Raw genomic sequence first — 19684 nt, forward strand, 5'->3', positions numbered from 1 at the left:
TAGCTGCTGCTCGTGTTGGTTTTTGTATTGATGGCGCAAAAGCCATGGCAGGGAGACATGGTAGAGTGTTAATGCGCGTGCAGGCAGTTGCTCCGGATGCCACTTGGGTCCACAGCAGCATCCACGAGAGGCTCTTTCTGCCAAGGGAATGTCTGACTGCTTGAAAGCCGTTTTGGACACAACAGTGAAAATGGCTAACTTTTTTAAAGCAAGGCCCCTGAACTCTTGTGTATTTCCTGCACTATGCAATGATATGGGCAGCAACCACGTCCGTCCCCCGAACACATCAACAACTGACACACATGAAGCATCATTACCCATCGCTCCACAAAAGCCATGGCCCTTGCAGAGCAAGGGGAACCACTACTTCAAGGTCTCAGAGCGAGTGTCACCGATTGAACCGCTATTAGCGCACCACCGCTAACTAGCTAGCCATTTCACATCGGTTACACAAAGTATTGACCCTTTTTTTTTAATTGAGAGACGAGCTTGAAGATTTATTTACTGACCATCATTTCCACTTGTCTGACCGCTTGCATGATGAGGAGTTTGTCACACGACTGGCCTATCTGGGTGATGTTTTTCTCGCCTGAATGATCTGAATCTAGGATTACAGGGACTCTCCGCAACTATATTCAAAGTGCGGGACAAAATTGAGGCTATGATTAAGAAGTTGGAGCTCTTTGCTGTCTGCATTAAATAGGACAACACACAGGACTTTCCATCATTGTATGATTTTTTTTGTGTGCAAATGAACTCAAGTTTACGGACAATGTCAAATGTGATATAGTGAAGCACCTGAGTGAGTTGGGTGTGGAATTACACAGGTACTTTCCCGAAACGGACGACACAAACAATTGGATTCGTTATCCCTTTCATGCCCTGCATCCAGTCCACTTACCAATATTTGAATTATTATTATTATTTGTGCCCTGGTCCTATAAGAGCTCTTTGTCACTTCCCACGAGCCGGGTTGTGATAAAAACTACCACTCATTCTTATGTTTAATAAATGTATCATGTAGTGTGTTTGGCAGGCTTACAATGATGGTAAAAAAACAACATTTGACAGTACGCTGACCCTGGTGCTAGAGGGGGTACATCTGGAGGTTGAATGTTTGAAGGGGTAGTGGACTATATAGATTTAGAGGGGGTATGCAGCTGGAGGTTGAATGTTTGAAGGGGTAGTGGACTATATAGATTTAGAGAGGGTGCAGCTGGAGGTTGAAGGTTTGAAGGGGTACGGGACTATATAGATTTAGAGAGGGTGCAGCTGGAGGTTGAAGGTTTGAAGGGGTAGTGGACTATATAGATTTAGAGAGGGTGCAGCTGGAGGTTGAAGGTTTGAAGGGGTACGGGACTATAAAAAGTTTGGGAACCACTGATGTACAGCAATACAGTGCATTCAGAAAGTATTCAGACTTTTTTTTTTTTTCACTTTTCCCACATTTTGTTACGTTACAGCTTTATTCTAAAATGGATTAAATAGATTTTTTCCTCAATCTACACACAATACCCCATAATGACAAAGTGAAAACAGGTACATTTTTTGGTGCACATTTATTACAAATATGAAACAGAAATGGCTTTGGATATACCTTATTTACATAAGTATTCAGACCCTTTTGCTTTGAGACTCGAAATTGAGCTCAGGTGCATCCTGTTTCCATGTATCATCCTTGAGATGTTTCTACAACTTGATTGGAGTCCAACTGTGGTCAATTGAATTGATTGGACATGATTTGGAAAGGCACACACCTGCCTATGTAAGGTCCCACAGTTGACAGTGCATGTCAGAGCAAAAACAAAGCCATGTGGTCGAAGGAGACCAGATTGTGGCAAGACACAGATCTGGGGAAGGGTACCAAATAAAATTCTGCAGCATTTTTTAAATTTAACTAGGCAAGTCAGTTATGAACAAATTCATATTTCCAATGACAGCCTGGGAATAATGGGTTAACATCCTTGTTCAGGGGCAGAACGACAGATTTTTACCTTGTCGGCTCTGGGATTCGATCTTGTAACCTTTCGGTTACTAGTCCAACGCTCTAACCACTAGGCTACCTGCCATCGCACAGCATTGAAGTTCCCCAAGAACACAGTGGCCTCCATCATTCTTAAATGGAATTAGTTTGGAACCACCAAGACTATTCTTTGAGCTGGCCGCCCGGCCAAACTGAGCTATCGGGGGAGAAGGACTTTGGTCAGGGAGGTGACAAAGAACCCAATGGTCACGTCTGGAGGAAGCCATTTTTTGACACGGGGTCATCAAAGTTCCATGTAACATAACTACTTTGTGTGTGTTTTGTATGTCATGACTGTAAACGCATTGTGATTTCACAATTTAACATTTGCTAAAGAGCAACCCCAGTAGGCTACTGCAGCCTCACTCTACCCCTGATATCAAAGTTATTGTTTGATAAAGCGAGAAAATGAAATAAACGATTTGGAAAAACTTTTTTTTTTGTGGAAGACTGAATAAGTGCTTCAAACGGTTTGCTTGGAATGATTTGCACTGTAGCTGTGATCTCTATCTGTGAATGATTTGCACTGTAGCTGTGAATGATCTGTACTGTAGCTGTGATCTCTATCTGTCAATGATCTGTACTCTAGCTGCGATCTCTCTGTGAATGATTTGTACTGTAGCTGTGAATGGTCTGTACTGTAGCTGTGATCTCTCTGTGAATGATCTGTAGCTGTGATCTCTATCTGTCAATGATCTGTACTCTAGCTGTGATCTCTCTGTGAATGATCTGTACTGTAGCTGTGATCTCTCTGTGAATGATCTGTAGCTGTGATCTCTATCTGTCAATGATCTGCACTGTAGCTGCGATCTCTATCTGTGAATGATTTGTATTGTAGCTGTGATCTCTATCTGTGAATGATCTGTACTGTAGCTGTGATCTCTATCTGTGAATGATCTGTACTGTAGCTGTGATCTCTAGCTGTGATCTCTGTGATCATCTGTGAATGAACTGTGATCTCTGAGTGATCTCTATCTGTGAATGAACTGTACTGTAGCTGTGATCTCCATCTGTGAATGATCTGCACTGTAGCTGTGATCTCTATCTGTGAATGAACTGTACTGTAGCTGTGATCTCCATCTGTGAGTGATCTCTATCTGTGAATGAACTGTACTGTAGCTGTGATCTCCATCTGTGAATGATCTGTAGCTGTGATCTCTATCTGTGAATGATCTGTACTGTAGCTGTGATCTCTATCTGTGAATGATTTGTACTGTAGCTGTGATCTCTATCTGTGAATGATTTGTACTGTAGCTGTGATCTCTATCTGTGAATGAACTGTACTGTAGCTGTGATCTCTATCTGTGAATGATCTGTACTGTAGCTGTGATCTCCATCTGTGAATGATTTGTACTGTAGCTGTGATCTCTATCTGTGAATGATCTGTACTGTAGCTGTGATCTCCATCTGTGAGTGATCTCTATCTGTGAATGAACTGTACTGTAGCTGTGATCTCCATCTGTGAATGATCTGCACTGTAGCTGTGATCTCTATCTGTGAATGATCTGCACTGTAGCTGTGATCTCTATCTGTGAATGAACTGTACTGTAGCTGTGATCTCTATCTGTGAATGAACTGTACTGTAGCTGTGATCTCCATCTGTGAGTGATCTCTATCTGTGAATGAACTGTACTGTAGCTGTGATCTCCATCTGTGAATGATCTGCACTGTAGCTGTGATCTCTATCTGTGAATGATCTGTACTCTAGCTGCGATCTCTATCTGTGAATGATTTGTACTGTAGCTGTGATCTCTATCTGTGAATGAACTGTACTGTAGCTGTGATCTCCATCAGTGAATGAATTACAGAAGATACCTTCGTCCATTGACTCTTCTGTGTAATGTACTGGAACTGTATCATGACCAAGGGCTGGTCAGTAAGCTAAAGATAACCCAATAATAGCTCCACATTACTGACGTTAGCTGTCGTTGCCATCACCATAGCAACGTGAGCTAGCTAGTTCCCTTTTATTAGCAGGGATTCCTAGTGCATGGAATATTGAGCATGGTCTATTCCTTTATTTGCTAATCTGTATATTCCAGTATTTTGTGAAACTCACCTTTCACATGTGCTTCCTCTTTTGGATCCATCTCTAGCCTTCAATGTCTGAACCAAAGTCCACAGAGTCCCCGGAGGAGAGAGCAGTCAAAGTGGAGGAGGAGGAGAGAGCAGTCAAAATGGAGGTGGAGGAGGAGAGAGCCGTCACAGAGGTGGAGGAGGAGGAGAGAGCAGTCAAAGTGGAGGAGGAGGAGAGAGCAGTCAAAATGGAGGTGGAGGAGGAGAGAGCCGTCACAGAGGTGGAGGAGGAGGAGAGAGCAGTCAAAGTGGAGGAGGAGGAGAGAGCAGTCAACGTGGAGGAGGAGGAGAGAGCAGTCAACGTGGAGGAGGAGGAGGAGAGAGCAGTCAACGTGGAGGAGGAGGAGGAGAGAGCAGTCAACGTGGAGGAGGAGGAGGAGAGAGCAGTCACAGAGGAGATGGAGGAGGAGAGAGCAGTCAAAGTGGAGGTGGAGGAGGAGAGAGCAGTCAAAGTGGAGGTGGAGGAGGAGAGAGCAGCCAAAGAGGAGGTGGAGGAGGAGAGAGTCGTCACAGAGGAGGTGGAGGAGGAGAGAGCAGTCAAAGTGGAGGTGGAGGAGGAGAGAGCAGTCAAAGTGGAGGTGGAGGAGGAGAGAGCAGTCAAAGTGGAGGTGGAGGAGGAGAGAGCAGTCAAAGTGGAGGTGGAGGAGGAGAGAGCAGTCAAAGAGGAGGTGGAGGAGGAGAGAGCAGTCAAAGAGGAGGTGGAGGAGGAGAGAGCAGTCAAAGAGGAGGTGGAGGAGGAGAGAGCAGTCAAAGTGGAGATGGAGGAGGAGAGAGCAGTCAAAGAGGAGGTGGAGGAGGAGAGAGCAGTCAATGAAGAAGAGGAGAACAGGGAAGTGTCTGCTCCAGACCTAGAGGAGGAAGAGGAGGAAGTAGATAGTATCACTGACCCAGGTAAGTTCAGGTGTGGAGTACGGAGAGAGGTTGTTGCCTTGGCAGCCACAGGGGATTCCAGAACTATTGTATTGCTTCTACTTGCATCAAAGTCTTTTAAATCCAATTTCAATGTTACCTTTCTAATTCTATCCCCATATCTGTTCATATTCCCACAGGGGAGATCTCCAACCCAGGTTCAGACAGTGAGCCCAGTTCCACAGCATCAGGAAACCATAAACAACACAGACAGAGGAACTCAAGACAGAAACATCACCACTGCATGGACTGCTTCACTAGTTTCTATGATCCAGAGGAGTTGAGAAGGCACACTTGTAGGCCAAGACCCTGCACAGACTGCAGAGACTGTTTTACTTGTCCAACTCACCCCAAATCTCCCCATCAGATTCACAAAAGAAAGAAGCCTCACCCGTATGGTCAATGTGCGGAGAGATTTCAGACCCCGAGCACTTTGAAGAGGCACCAGCTTATTCACACAGGAAAGAAGTCGTACCACTGCTTTCAGTGTAGGAAGAGGTTCCATCGTGTAGACACCGTAAAGGCTCACCAGAGAATACACACAGGGGAGAAGCCTTTCCACTGCTCCTTGTGTGGGAAGACTTTTGGTTGGTCAATACATTTGAAGAGACACCAGAAAATACATACAGAGGAGAAGCCTTTCCACTGCTCCCAATGTGGGAAGAGCTTTAATCAGTTATCAAATTTAACGAAACACCAACAAACTCACACAAGAGAGAAACCTTTTCACTGCTCCCAGTGTGGGAAGAGTTTCAGTCTGTCATCATATCTGAAGAAGCACCAAATAACTCACACAGAAGAGAAACCGTTCAGCTGTGATCATTGTGGGAAGAGTTTTAAATTCGAAGGAAGCCTTAAGAGTCATCAGAGAATACACTCAGGAGAGAAGCCCCACCACTGCTCCCAATGTGGTAAGAGCTTCGGTCAGGCAGGAGACTTAAAGAGACATCAGAGAATACATAGTGGAGAGAAGCCATACCACTGCTCTCAATGTGGAAAAAGCTTCAGTCGGTTAAATGTCCTAAAGCAACATCAGAGAGGACACACAGGGGAGAATCCTTTCCACTGCTCCCAATGTGGGAAGACCTTCAGCGAGAAAGGAAATCTAAAGCAACACCAGAGAATACACACGGGAGAGAAGCCATACAGCTGTGATCAGTGCGGGACTTGTTTTAAATGGAAAGAAATGCTGAAAGAACATCAAGAAGCAATTCACAGTGCAGTGCCCAACACTGACCTTATAATGGAGCTGCCAAGCTGGGCGGCTACATATCTGACTAATATTGATTGACTGTTTTTGTAATTATTCTGTTAAACCTTTTTTACATGCACAGTGGGGAGAACAAGTATTTGATACACTGACGATTTTGCAGGTTTTCTTACTTACAAAGCATGTAGAGGTCTGTAATTTTTTATCATAGGTACACTTCAACTGTGAGAGAAGGTTAGAGGCAGGGTAGCCTGGTGGTTAGAGGCAGGGTAGCCTGGCGGTTAGAGGCAGGGTAGCCTGGCGGTTAGAGGTTAGAGGCAGGGTACCCTAGTGGTTAGAGGCAAGGTAGCCTAGAGGTTAGAGGCAGGGTAGTCTAGTGGTTAGAGGCAGGGTAGTCTGGTGGTTAGAGGGGGTAGCAGGTGGTTACAGGGGATTACAGTAACACAGGGGGTACAGTAACACAGGGGTTACAGTAACACAGGGGGTTACAGTAACACAGGGTTTTACAGTAACATGGTTTTACAGTAACACAGGGGGTTACAGTAATAGTATTACGTTAGTCCATAACGAGGTCAAATGATGAGTTATACTTTGTATCTGAGTAATATGTAGATGTAGTCAAGCCACCTAAACCTAGATTCCGAGTAGAGTCCCTCGTGTTCTAGTGTGAGTCCTTTATACTCCAGTCACGAGTCCCTTGTGTTCTAGTGTGAGTCCTTTATACTCCAGTCACGAGTCCCTTGTGTTCTAGTGTGAGTCCTTTATACTCCAGTCACGAGTCCCTTGTGTTCTAGTGTGAGTCCTTTATACTCCAGTCACGAGTCCCTTGTGTTCTAGTGTGAGTCCTTTATACTCCAGTCACGAGTCCCTTGGTAGTGTTAAAAGTTATCGTCCAACTATTTTTTTTAAAAGCTTGTTTTCATTAGTGTTGTACATTTGTAAGACTAAATATATGTAACATTTGCTGCTGTAGCTAGTATGTTGAATTAGGTTGACTTCTGACAACTGTCACCACTGGTTGAGTCATGAAAATCGTGACTTGAGTCTGAGTCAAGTCTGAGTCATGGACTCGAGTACTACATTTTATTTGTGCAAATTGATGTCAAATCACTAGTGTCTGGGTTTAACACATTAGTAACATAACATTTTACAGTAGTACTTACTGTAATAAAACATTTTACATTAATACTATTACTGTAACAACATTTTACAGTAGTACTATTACTGTAACAAAACATTTTACAGTAGTACTATTACTGTAACAAAACATTTTACAGTAGTACTATTACTGTAACAAAACATTACACTAATACTATCACTAACATTTTACAGTAATACTATTAATACTATTAATTACTATTAAAATACTATTAATTTTGTCAGTAACAAGGTGCTACAATGAATTATAATTTGTATTTGAGTAATAATGTAATAAGGTCATTGTGATAGTCCCACTGAGCCCAAACCAGATGGGATGGCGTATTGCTGCAGAATGCTGTGGTAGCCATGCTGGTTAAGTGTGCCTTGAATTCAAAATAAATCACTGACAGTGTCACCACCAGTGAAGCACCATCACACCTCCTCCTCCATGCTTCACGGTGGGAACCACACATGGAGAGATAATCCTTTCACCTACTCTGCGTCTTACAAAGAAACGGCGGTTGGAACCAAAAATCTCAAATTTGGACTCATCAGACTGAAAGAAAGATTTCCACCAGTCTAATGATTTCCTTTCCAGTCTAATGATTTCCTCCAGTCTAATGATTTCCTCCAGTCTAATGATTTCCTCCGGTCTAATGATTTCCTCCGGTCTAATGATTTCCTCCGGTCTAATGATTTCCTCCAGTCTAATGATTTCCTCCAGTCTAATGATTTCCTCCGGTCTAATGATTTCCACCAGATTTCCACCGGTCTAATGATTTCCACCGGTCTAATGTCCATTGCTCGTGTTTCTTGGCCCAAACAAGTCTCTTCTTCTTATTGGTGTCCTTTAATAGTGGTTTCTTTGCAGCAATTCGACCATGAAGGCTTGATTCACACAGTCTCCTCTGAACAGTTGATGTTGAGATGTGTCTGTTACTTGAACTCTGTGAAGCATTTATTTGGGCTGCAATCTGAGGTGCAGTTAACTGTAATGAACTCATCCTCTGCAGCAGAGGTAACTCTGGGTCTTTGTTTCCTGTGGTGGTCCTCATGAGAGACAGTTAACTGTAATGAACTTATCCTCTGCAGCAGAGGTAACTCTGGGTCTTTGTTTCCTGTGGTGGTCCTCATGAGAGACAGTTAACTGTAATGAACTTATCCTCTGCAGCAGAGGTAACTCTGGGTCTTTGTTTCCTGTGGTGGTCCTCATGAGAGACAGTTAACTGTAATGAACTTATCCTCTGCAGCAGAGGTAACTCTGGGTCTTTGTTTCCTGTGGTGGTCCTCATGAGAGACAGTTAACTGTAATGAACTTATCCTCTGCAGCAGAGGTAACTCTGGGTCTTTGTTTCCTGTGGCGGTCCTCATGAGAGACAGTTAACTGTAATGAACTTATCCTCTGCAGCAGAGGTAACTCTGGGTCTTTGTTTCCTGTGGCGGTCCTCATGAGAGACAGTTTCATCATAGCGCTTGATGGTTTTTGCTTCACTCGTTCATGTGACAGGCTATCGCATCATGCTGCGTTGTTGACAATATGACTAAGCGCCACAAATTGCTGTTCAATGTCAGCAGGGTGCGCTTCCCTCACCTGCTTCCCTCACCTGCTTCCCTCACCTGCTTCCCTCACCTGCTTCCCTCACCTGCTTCCCTCACCTGCTTAACTTGGTCACGTGACGGGACATAGCTCGATGCAACCAAGGCCAGAATAATCAAATCCCCTCATTGGCATGACCCTTCACAACAAGGTGATTCAGCTGAAGCCTCCGTGTTAGTGCTGGGATGGAACAAGAGCCTGCACACCATGTGGATGGGCTGTCCAGAACAGGAGTTGAAGCCCCCTGATATACTGTTATTAACTGCCAGACATTATTAAGCAGTTGAGTAAACTGTCATTATAAAACTGTTATTGTACATATTTGATGTATTTTAGCAGGGCCTTGGGAGGATTAGATAGTAACTCCTGATCCAATACATGTTAAGGCTGCTTTAAATGACTGTCTGTGCTCGCAAAATAGTTTTATCACCACAGACAGGAGTTTGTCTGAGACACCCCACAGCCAGTTCAAATCTAAATCTGGATGGGAAATGTCACATGCTGTGGCATGGATCCACAAAACAACCAGTCTTGGCTCGGATAATTCAGATCTTATTTCCCAGATCACATATCTCACTGTAAATTTATTACGGGTGTCAGCAATGTGATGACCTCATGGTCGACTAATAAGGTCAACATAATGTGCTGGCCTGTATCGGGGGCGGCAGGTAGCCTAGTGGTTAGAGTGTAGGGGCGGCAGGTAGTCTAGTGGTTAGAGTGTAGGGGCGGCAGGTAGCCTAGTGGTTAGAGTGTAGGGACGGCAGGTAGCCTAGTGGTTAGAGTGTAGGGGCGGCAGGGTAGCCTAGTGGTTAGAGTGTAGGGGCGGCAGGTAGCCTAGTGGTTAGAGTGTAGGGGCGGCAGGTAGCCTAGTGGTTAGAGCGTTGGGACAGTAACTGAAAGGTTGCTGGATTGAATCCCCGAGCTGACAAGGTATAAATCTGTGGTTCTGCCCCTGAACAAGGCAGTTAACCCACTGATCCCCGGTAGGCCGTCATTGTAAATTAGAATTTGTTCTTAATCGACTGGTTAAATAAATAAAGGTATACAATTGGATCTCTGTGGTCCACAGTAAAGGTATGAGGTCTTCACCTTTCAGCATGCAGTGTAAAGTCAATGGAGGGATCAATGTAATATTAATCTAATACATTTACAAGGAGAAACAGTTGGATCAAATGGGGAGCTGTTGTGTTTTTCAGCAAGATTTACAGTTCTTTAGACAAACAAGAAGTCAAAAGTATTACTTCCAGCCAGTGACCTTCTCCTAACATGGCCGTGATCCTAAACTGGATGTCAGAAATACATGCAGCCTGAGGTCGTTTAGGATTACTGTATGACCCTGCGTCATAGAGATATTATCAAACCTGCTGAGCTGTTCTTGAAACTCTTTGATCCCAATACAGTCGATGGCAGAGTTACAGGAAGTGTACCTAAGCAACAGATCATTTCCAAGCCCAATATGGCCATGTTCAGAAACAGGTGTGTCAGAAATCGCTGAACTCCCCTTCAGCTGCAGCTGTTGGAACAGAAGCGTCTCTGGAAGAGCAGGGGACTCTTCCTAGCCAAGCCTTTTGGAACAGAAAGGACAAGTGACAGTCTAATCCACTAGATGACCCCACCAAGGATCACTGTTTAGAAGTTAAACCCTTCACATCCAGTCGCACAATTGGAAGACGGATTTAAATCATGGGGAAAATTGAGTGTTCCTGTCTGCCTGTGAATGAGTTGAATAGAAGGAGTTGAATAGAAGGAGTAGAACAGAAGGAGTAGAACAGAAGGAGTTGAGGAGTTGAGTAGAAGGAGTTGAACAGAAGGTGTTGAACAGAAGGAGTTGAACAGAAGGTTGTCCAGTTTAACTGCAGCTTTGGTAATAGTCTTGACCTCCAGGGTTGTGTTCATTAGGCACAGTGTAGCAAAACATTATGAAGCTGGTGGCCACCGGGCTTCCTGAGTTGGTATCGATAAATGTTAAATTAATTAACCGTCACAACTAAGCCAATATGACAACAATTAGGATCAACGTGAATTTGCAAATCAATCTGAATGAAGGTCAACACAGAGAACCTCATAACAGGGCCGTTACAGAGAACCTCATAACAGGGCCGTTAGCAGAGAACCTCATAACAGGGCCGTTACAGAGAACCTCATAACAGGGCCGTTACAGAGAACCTCATAACGGGGCCGTTGCAGAGAACCTCATAACAGGGCCGTTACAGAGAACCTCATAACAGGGCCGTTGCAGAGAACCTCATAACAGGGCCGTTGCAGAGAACCTCATAACAGGGCCGTTGCAGAGAACCTCATAACAGGGCCGTTACAGAGAACCTCATAACAGGGCCGTTACAGAGAACCTCATAACAGGGCCGTTACAGAGAACCTCATAACAGGGCCGTTGCAGAGAACCTCATAACAGGGCCGTTAAATGTCACAAATGATCCAACTTTAATATGGTTTTCCTCAATTATGCTTTAAGATGATGTGAAAAACGTTTCCTCCAAAGGACCCTTCTAATGTTTAAACGTAAAAAAAAATGAAAATATCATAAATCTTTCTTTTTTTAAATCTGTATTTTGTTGTTCCATTTTGGTGAGGAACCACCCCAATAGCTTTCTAATAGCTACACTAACCACCCCAATAGCTTTCTAATAGCTACACTAACCACCCCAATAGCTTTCTAATAGCTACACTAACCACCCCAATAGCTTTCTAATAGCTACACTAACCACCCCAATAGCTTTCTAATAGCTTTCTAATAGCTACACTAACCACCCCAATAGCTTTCTAATAGCTACCACCCACCAATAGCTACACTAACCACAATAGCTTTCTAATGCTACACTAACCACCCCAATAGCTTTCTAATAGCTACACTAACCACCCCAATAGCTTTCTAATAGCTAACTAACCACCCCAATAGCTTTCTAAACACTAACCACCCCAATAGCTTTCTAAATAGCTTTCTTTACACTAACCACCCCAATTTTCTAATAGCTACACTAACCACCCCAATAGCTTTGTTGCTTCCACCCCAATTTTGGTAGCTACACTAACCACCCCAATAGCTTTCTAATAGCTACACTAACCACCCCAATAGCTTTCTAATAGCTACACTAACCACCCCAATAGCTTTCACTAACCACCCCAATAGCTTTCTAATAGCTACACTAACCACCCCAATAGCTTTCTAATAGCTTAACCACCCCAATAGCTTTCAATAGCTAATAGCTAACACCCCAATAACCACCCCAATAGCTTTCTAATAGCTACACTAACCACCCCAATAGCTTTCTACTAACCACCCCAATAGCTTTCTAATAGCTACACTAACCACCCCAATAGCTTTCTAATAGCTACACTAACCACCCCAATAGCTTTCTAATAGCACTAACCACCCCAATAGCTTTCTAATAGCTACACTAACCACCCCAATAGCTTTCTAATAGCTACACTAACCACCCCAATAGCTTTCTAATAGCTACACTAACCACCCACAATAGCTTTCTAATAGCTACACTAACCACCCCAATAGCTTTCTAATAGCTACACTAACCACCCCAATAGCTTTCTAATAGCTACACTAACCACCCCAATAGCTTTCTAATAGCTACACTAACCACCCCAATAGCTTTCTAATAGCTACACTAACCACCCCAATAGCTTTCTAATAGCTACACTAACCACCCCAATAGCTTTCTAATAGCTACACTAACCACCCCAATAGCTTTCTAATAGCTACACTAACCACCCCAATAGCTTTCTAATAGCTACACTAACCACCCCAATAGCTTTCTAATAGCTACACTAACCACCCCAATAGCTTTCTAATAGCTACACTAACCACCCCAATAGCTTTCTAATAGCTACACTAACCACCCCAATAGCTTTCTAATAGCTACACTAATGTGACATAGAGACTGTGACTTTCTAGCTAACCTTCCTTTCTCCAGTAGTTAATGTTTCCTCTTTCAAAACCTGTTCATAATCCACTTCCCTCTTCCTACTTACATGATGAACACTGCATCTGAAACTATGAAAATCACAACATTGAAGTAACCAACGGCAACAAATACAACAAGGTTTCTTGCCGCTTCACTTCTTCAACCCCTGATGACATCAGAGTGGGATGAATGTGTCTAATCCACTTGCCCTCGCACTCCCTTGGGGCAAAACCTTTATATAGGATTAGGATTCCACAGTATCTTATTGGTTGCAATGCGTCAACCAATGGTTGCATGCCACGTCAAATTGCTATATCATATGATGTGGTTAGCTGATATGCAGACCCAGGCGTTCTGAGATCTGGCTTCTCCACTGTAGTCAGCATGGAGGGTGGCCATTGTGTTTCAGAAACACAGATTTCACAAAACCTGCAACTAAAGTAATCTGATAGAGTAGGTAACTGCTCACTGCTCCATGACTGCCTTCTGACACCATGTATCTAGTCTGTGTTGGCTGACTGTTGGGCCTTCATTCCAACCTCTCCCACCACTGTGGATTCTATTTATAGCCATCCAATAAAACTGTGAAGCCTCTGCTATGTATGAAGCCTCCGCTATGCTGACAAAGTGATCTAGCCTCTAACTCAATGCAATTTGAACCCTCTGGTAAATCTGGATAAGTATAACATTACCGAATACATTAAAATACTTTTTTTCCCTAAACGGGTCTAGACTTGTTATTGCTTGTTGAGCAGATGGGGATTTGTGAAACTTACTCCTCAGGACTTAAACCCCATTATTTATTTATTTTTTCTTTATTTAACTAGGCAAGTCAGTTAGGAACAAATTCTTATTTTCAATGACGGCCTAGGAACAGTGGGTTAGAACAGTGGTCAGAACTACAGATTTGTACCTTGTCAGCTCGGGGGTTTGAACTTGCAACCTTCCGGTTACTAGTCCAACGCTCTAACCACTAGGCTACCCTGCCGCCCCATTATAAACCTGTGGGTTGAATTGAGGGCAGTCCATCAGTGCAGACATCCAAGATTTACCACCATATTTGACAGTAGGTCTGTTGTTGTTTTCTGCTTAAGAACCCTTATTTCCATGCCAAACACACCACTGGTGTACGTGGCAAAGAGCTCTAATTTCATGTCTACTGAAACCCTCTGAACTGGAACAACCATTTCAGTAAAGGGTGTAATAAGTCTAAATACTAATAGATTGGATTCGTGTAGAAAAATGCTTTTTATCTTTGTGTAGCATAAGATTCATTAATTAATCAACCAATGTTGAGTTAAGGTTGGTGGAATCTTATTCAAAATGATTCACAACTTTTATGGCTGTCAAAGGTGTTTTCACCAAATTAACCGTGGGGGCCTCCTGAGTGGCGCAGCGGTCTAAGGCACTGTATCGCAGTGCTAGAGGCGTCACTACAGACCCAGGATCGATCTCAGGCTGTGTCGCAATGTCCTTGTCCCATCGCGCACTGACTTGGGTAGCCAGTTTAGAACAATGCCTCCTTGTCCTTGTCCCAGTACAGGGAAGCTCAGTACAGGGAAACTCAGTACAGGGAAGCTCAGTACAGGGAAACTCAGTACAGGGAAGCTCAGTACAGGGAAACTCAGAACAGGGAAGCTCAGTACAGGGAAGCTCAGTACAGGGAAACTCAGTACAGGGAAGCTCAGTACAGGGAAACTCAGAACAGGGAAGCGCAGTACAGGGAAGCTCAGTACAGGGAAACTCAGTACAGGGAAGCTCAGTACAGGGAAGCTCAGTACAGGGAAGCTCAGTACAGGGAAACTCAGAACAGGGAAGCTCAGTACATGTGTGAGGATTGTCTTTGCGTGGTGGAAAATGCTGATACAAAAGGTGTACGTACTGGAGGAGCTGTGGCAATCGGAAACACTGAAAGGTCATTTAAATATATATAAATTTGCCATTAGAAGAGCACATCCTGAATTTGCTGCAGGAACCTGAGATTACAAACAATCTAAAGCATTGATTTGATGGAGTTCAAAAGAAAACCCAGCTTCTATAGATCATGTACAGTGCCTTCAGAAAGTATTCAGACCCCTGGACTTTTCCCACATTTAGTTATGTTGCAGGCATATTCTGAAATAGATTATAATTCCCCACCCTCCCCTCAATCTACACACAATACCGCACAATGACAAAGCAAAAACAGGTTTTTTGAAGATGTATTTAAAAAAGAATGTAAAACTGATATCACATTTACATAAATATTCAGACCCTTTACACAGTACTTTGTTGATGCACCTTTGGCAGCGATTACAGCCTCTAGTCTTCTTGGGTACGATGCTACAGTTTTGGCACACTTCTATTTGGAGAGTTTCTCCCATTGTTCTCTGCAGATCCTCTCAAGCTCTGTCAGGTTGAATGGGGAGCGACGCTGCACAGCTATTTTCAGGTCTCTCCAGAGATGTTCCTGCATTGTCTTGGCTGTGTGTTTAGGTTCATTGTCCGGTTGGAAGGTGAACCTTTGCCCCAGTCTGAGGTCCTGAGCGCTCTGGAGCAGGTTTTCATCAAGGATCTCTTTGTACTTTGCTCCGTTCATCTTTGCCTCGATCCTGACTAGTCTCCCAGTCTCTGCCGCTGAAAAACATCCCCACAGCATGATGCTGCCATGCTTCCCCGTAGGGATGGTGCCAGGTTTCCTCCAGATGTGACACTTGGCATTCAGGCCAAAGAGTTCAATCTTGGTTTCATCAGACCAAAGAATCTTGTTTCTCATGGTCTAAGAGTCTTTAGGTGCCTTTTGGCAAACTCCAAGCGGGCTGTCATGTGCCTTTTACTGAGGAGTGGCTTCAGTCTGGCCACTCTACCATAAAGTCCTGATTGGTGGAGTGCTGCAGAGATGGTTGTCCTTCTGGAAGGTTCTCCCATCTCCACAGAGGAACTCTGTCAGAGTGATCATCAGGATCTCTGTCACCTCCCTGACCAAGGCCCTTCTCCCCCAATTTCTCAGTTTGGCCAGGCGGCCAGTTCTAGGAATAGTCTTGGCGGTTCCAAACTTCTTCCATTAAGAATGATGGAGGCCACTGTTGGTACCCTTCCCAATGTTGGTACCCTTCCCCAGATCTGTGCCTCGACACAATCCGGCCTCTGAGCTCTAAGGACAATTCCTTCGACCCCATGGCTTGGTTTTTGCTCTGACATGCACTGTCGACTGTGGGACCTTATATAGACAGGTGTGTGCCTTTCCAAATCATGTCCAATCAATTGAATTTACCACAGGTGGACTCCTATCAAGTTGTTGAAACATCTCAAGGATGATCAATGGGAACAGGATGCACCTGAGCTCAATTTCGAGTCTCATAGCAAAGAGTCTGAATACTTATGTAAAACATTTTTTTTATACATTTGCAAAAATAAAATAAAACCTATTTTTGCTTTGTCATTATGGGGTATTGTGTGTAGATTGCTGAGGGATTACATATTTTTTAATAAGGCTGTAATTTAACAAAATGTGGAAAAAGTCAAGGGGTCTGGTTACTTACACTGTATATGATGGGAAGATGTATAAGGAACTGTCACCTCTAAATTCCCCTGATAATCTGTCCCTTCAGTTCATTTGTGACGGAGTTCAAATGTTTTAAACCTCTTCATTCAGCATTTGGCCGCTCCTCTAATGAGCTTCCTGTACATCTGAGAAACAAACGTCCTTGTCTGCGGTTTATGTCTTGAGCTCCAAAAGCCACACATGAACACGTACTTGAAGCCTTTCGTAGATTAATGTATTACTTTGCAAGATCAAGGTGTCAAAATGGAGAAAAAAAAAACTCAAGTTGCTTTTGTGACTCACAAAGTCTTTCCTTTAATTTTAATGGTGTTGACAGACCTCTTCTTCAAAACGTTAAACAGTTTAATGGGGAATTTGAACAGTTTAATTGGTCAATTGAACAGTTTAATTGGTCATTTGAACAGTTTAATTGGTCATTTGAACAGTTTAATTGGTCATTTGAACAGTTTAATTGGTCATTTGAACAGTTTAATGGGTAATTTGAACAGTTTAATGGGTAATTTAAACAGTTTAATTTAAACAGTTTAATTGGTAATTTGAACAGTTTAATGAGTCATTTGAACAGTTTAATGAGTCATTTGAACAGTTTAATGAGTCATTTGAACAGTTTAATGGGTCATTTGAACAGTTTAATGGGTAATTTGGCTGCTCTTTTTTTGTCTCCAAAAAGGTTCTATATTAGCAAAGGGAAGAGGGTTCTGTAGTAGCAAAGGGAAGAGGGTTTAAAAGAAGAGGGTTCTATAGTGCAAAGGGAAGAGGGTTCTAAGCAAAGGGAAGAGGGTTCTAACAAAGTTTAAGTAGCAAAGGGAAGAGGGTTCTATAGTTTCTGAAGCAAAGGGAAGAGGGTTCTGTAGTAGCAAAGGGAAGAGGGTCCTAAAGCAAAGGGAAGAGGGTTCTATAGTAGCAAAGGGAAGAGGGTTCTGAGTAGCAAAGGGAAGAGGGTTTAATGAAAGGGAAGAGGGTCATTTAGCAAAGGGAAGAGGGTTTAAGTAGCAAAGGGAAGAGGGTTGAAGCAAAGGGAAGAGGGTTTAATGGGGAAGAGGGTTCTAAAGCAAAGGGAAGAGGGTTCTGTAGTAGCAAAGGGAAGAGGGTTCTGTAGTAGCAAAGGGAAGAGGGTTCTATAGTAGCAAAGGGAAGAGGGTTCTATAGTAGCAAAGGGAAGAGGGTTCTATAGTAGCAAAGGGAAGAGGGTTCTATAGTAGCAAAGGGAAGAGGGTTCTATAGTAGCAAAGGGAAGAGGGTTCTGTAGTAGCAAAGGGAAGAGGGTTCTAATAGTAGCAAAGGGAAGATGGTTCTATAGTAGCAAAGGGAAGAGGGTTCTATAGTAGCAAAGGGAAGAGGGTTCTATAGTAGCAAAGGGAAGAGGGTTCTGTAGTAGCAAAGGGAAGAGGGTTCTGTAGTAGCAAAGGGAAGAGGGTTCTGTAGTAGCAAAGGGAAGAGGAAGAGCAAAGGGAAGAGGGTTCTATAGTAGCAAAGGGAAGAGGGTTCTGTAGTAGCAAAGGGAAGAGGGTTCTAGTAGCAAAGGGAAGAGGGTAGCAAAGGGAAGAGGGTTCTATAGTAGCAAAGGGAAGATGGGTTCTATAGTAGCAAAGGGAAGAGGGTTCTATAGTAGCAAAGGGAAGAGGGTTCTATAGTAGCAAAGGGAAAAGGTTCTATAGTAGCAAAGGGAAGAGGGTTCTATAGTAGGAACGTGCATATCCTTTTTGAGGAAAACTCAGAAATCAGTCTGACTTGTTTATAGATTCAGCACTATAGTCTGGCAAAACTGGAAAGGGAATTAAAGGCCCCCGTATTTTATCTCAGTTTGAACATTTTGACATAATGGAGGGACCTAATCCCAGACTATATGCACAATGTGCAATTGGCGGTTGCCAGGAGCATGACCAGGTTAAACAGTGAACATCATGGTGTATATACGGTGTAGGTAGATCAGCTCAACGTCTAGATCACATGCGTTTTGAGTATTAAACCACCGTGCCACGGCTCACGTGTACCATTTTTGATGACCCAAATAACATTTTTGAAAGGCACACGAATGGTTATGTGTAGCTTCTGTACTATAGTGTTCCACTACTTACAGGAATTTTGCCAAATCGTTACTTAACTAATTGGTTAAAACTCGTTCAGGGAGTCCCTCTAATACTTGGCGAGAGCATTACATCTATTAACTGTAACTCAGTAAAATCTTTGAAATTGTTGTGTTTATATTTTTGTTCAGAAAGCAAAAACTCAGGTTGCCCAGCCCGGCGGAGATACAATCTTCGGCAAGATCATTCGCAAGGAGATTCCTGAAAAAATATTATTTGAAGATGATATATATATATACAGTATATAGCAGCATCATGCTGTGGGGATGTTTTCCAGCAACAGGGACTAGTCAGGATCGAGGCAAAGTACAGAGAGATCCTTGATGAGAACCTGCTTCAGAGCGCTCAGGACCTCAGATTGGGGTGAAGGTTCATCTTCCAACAGGACAATGACCCTAAGCACACAGCCAAGACAAAGCAGGAGTGGCTTCGGGTCAAGTCTCGGAATGTCCTTGAGTGGCCCAGCCAGAGCCCAGACTTGAACCTGATCGGGCATCGCTGGAGAGACCTGAAAATAGCTGTGCAGCAACGCTCCCCGTCCAACCTGACAGGGCTTGAGAGGATCCACAGAGAAGAATGGGAGAAACTCCTCAAATACAGGTGTGCCAAGCATCATACCCAAGAAGACTCGAGGCTGTAATCGCTGCCAAAGGTGCTTCAACAAAGTACTGAGTAAAGGGTCTGAATACTTATGTAAATGAGATATTTCAGTATTTTTACATTTTTATACAAATTAGCAACAATTTCTAAAAATGTATTTTTGCTTTGTCATTATGGGGTATTGTGTGTAATTTTAGAATAAGGCTGTAACCTAAGAAAATGGGGGAAAAGTCAAGGGGTCTGAATACTTGAGGTTGGCACCTTGATTGGGGATTAGCTCATGATAATGTCTGGGGTGGAATCAGTGGAACGGTATCAAAGACACCAAACACATGGTTTCCATGTGTTTGGTGACATTCCATTTGCTCCGTTCGGAGTCATTACTATGAGCCGTCCTCCCCTCAGCAGCCTCCAGATATATATATCATTTTATTAGCCAGCTCATCTGCTATGCGGTTAACTTCAGAGTGTAATAACAGTTTGAGGCAGTTACATCGCTGTCAGCAATATGAGTGGATAAGATGATTGAAATACTGGTAGGGTGTAATATGTTTTGGAATGTT

The 19684-nt window shown here is 43.3% G+C and overlaps 1 protein-coding gene across 1 annotated transcript in view; it reads left to right on the forward strand.

Annotated features, from left to right (window-relative positions):
* The first annotated feature begins 4634 nt into the window (after positions 1 to 4634).
* Positions 4635 to 19684, forward strand: part of LOC115117933 (zinc finger protein 271-like) — a 43401-nt gene continuing 28351 nt past the window's right edge. The window contains exons 1-2 of the mRNA XM_065002192.1: positions 4635 to 4990; positions 5149 to 6281. Coding sequence (XP_064858264.1) covers positions 4858 to 4990; positions 5149 to 6281 — 1266 coding nt within the window. The 5' untranslated portion in view covers positions 4635 to 4857. The remainder of the gene's footprint in view (positions 4991 to 5148; positions 6282 to 19684) is intronic.

The sequence above is a fragment of the Oncorhynchus nerka genome, linkage group LG15 (assembly GCF_034236695.1).
Source record: "Oncorhynchus nerka isolate Pitt River linkage group LG15, Oner_Uvic_2.0, whole genome shotgun sequence".
Classification (NCBI taxonomy): domain Eukaryota; kingdom Metazoa; phylum Chordata; class Actinopteri; order Salmoniformes; family Salmonidae; genus Oncorhynchus; species Oncorhynchus nerka.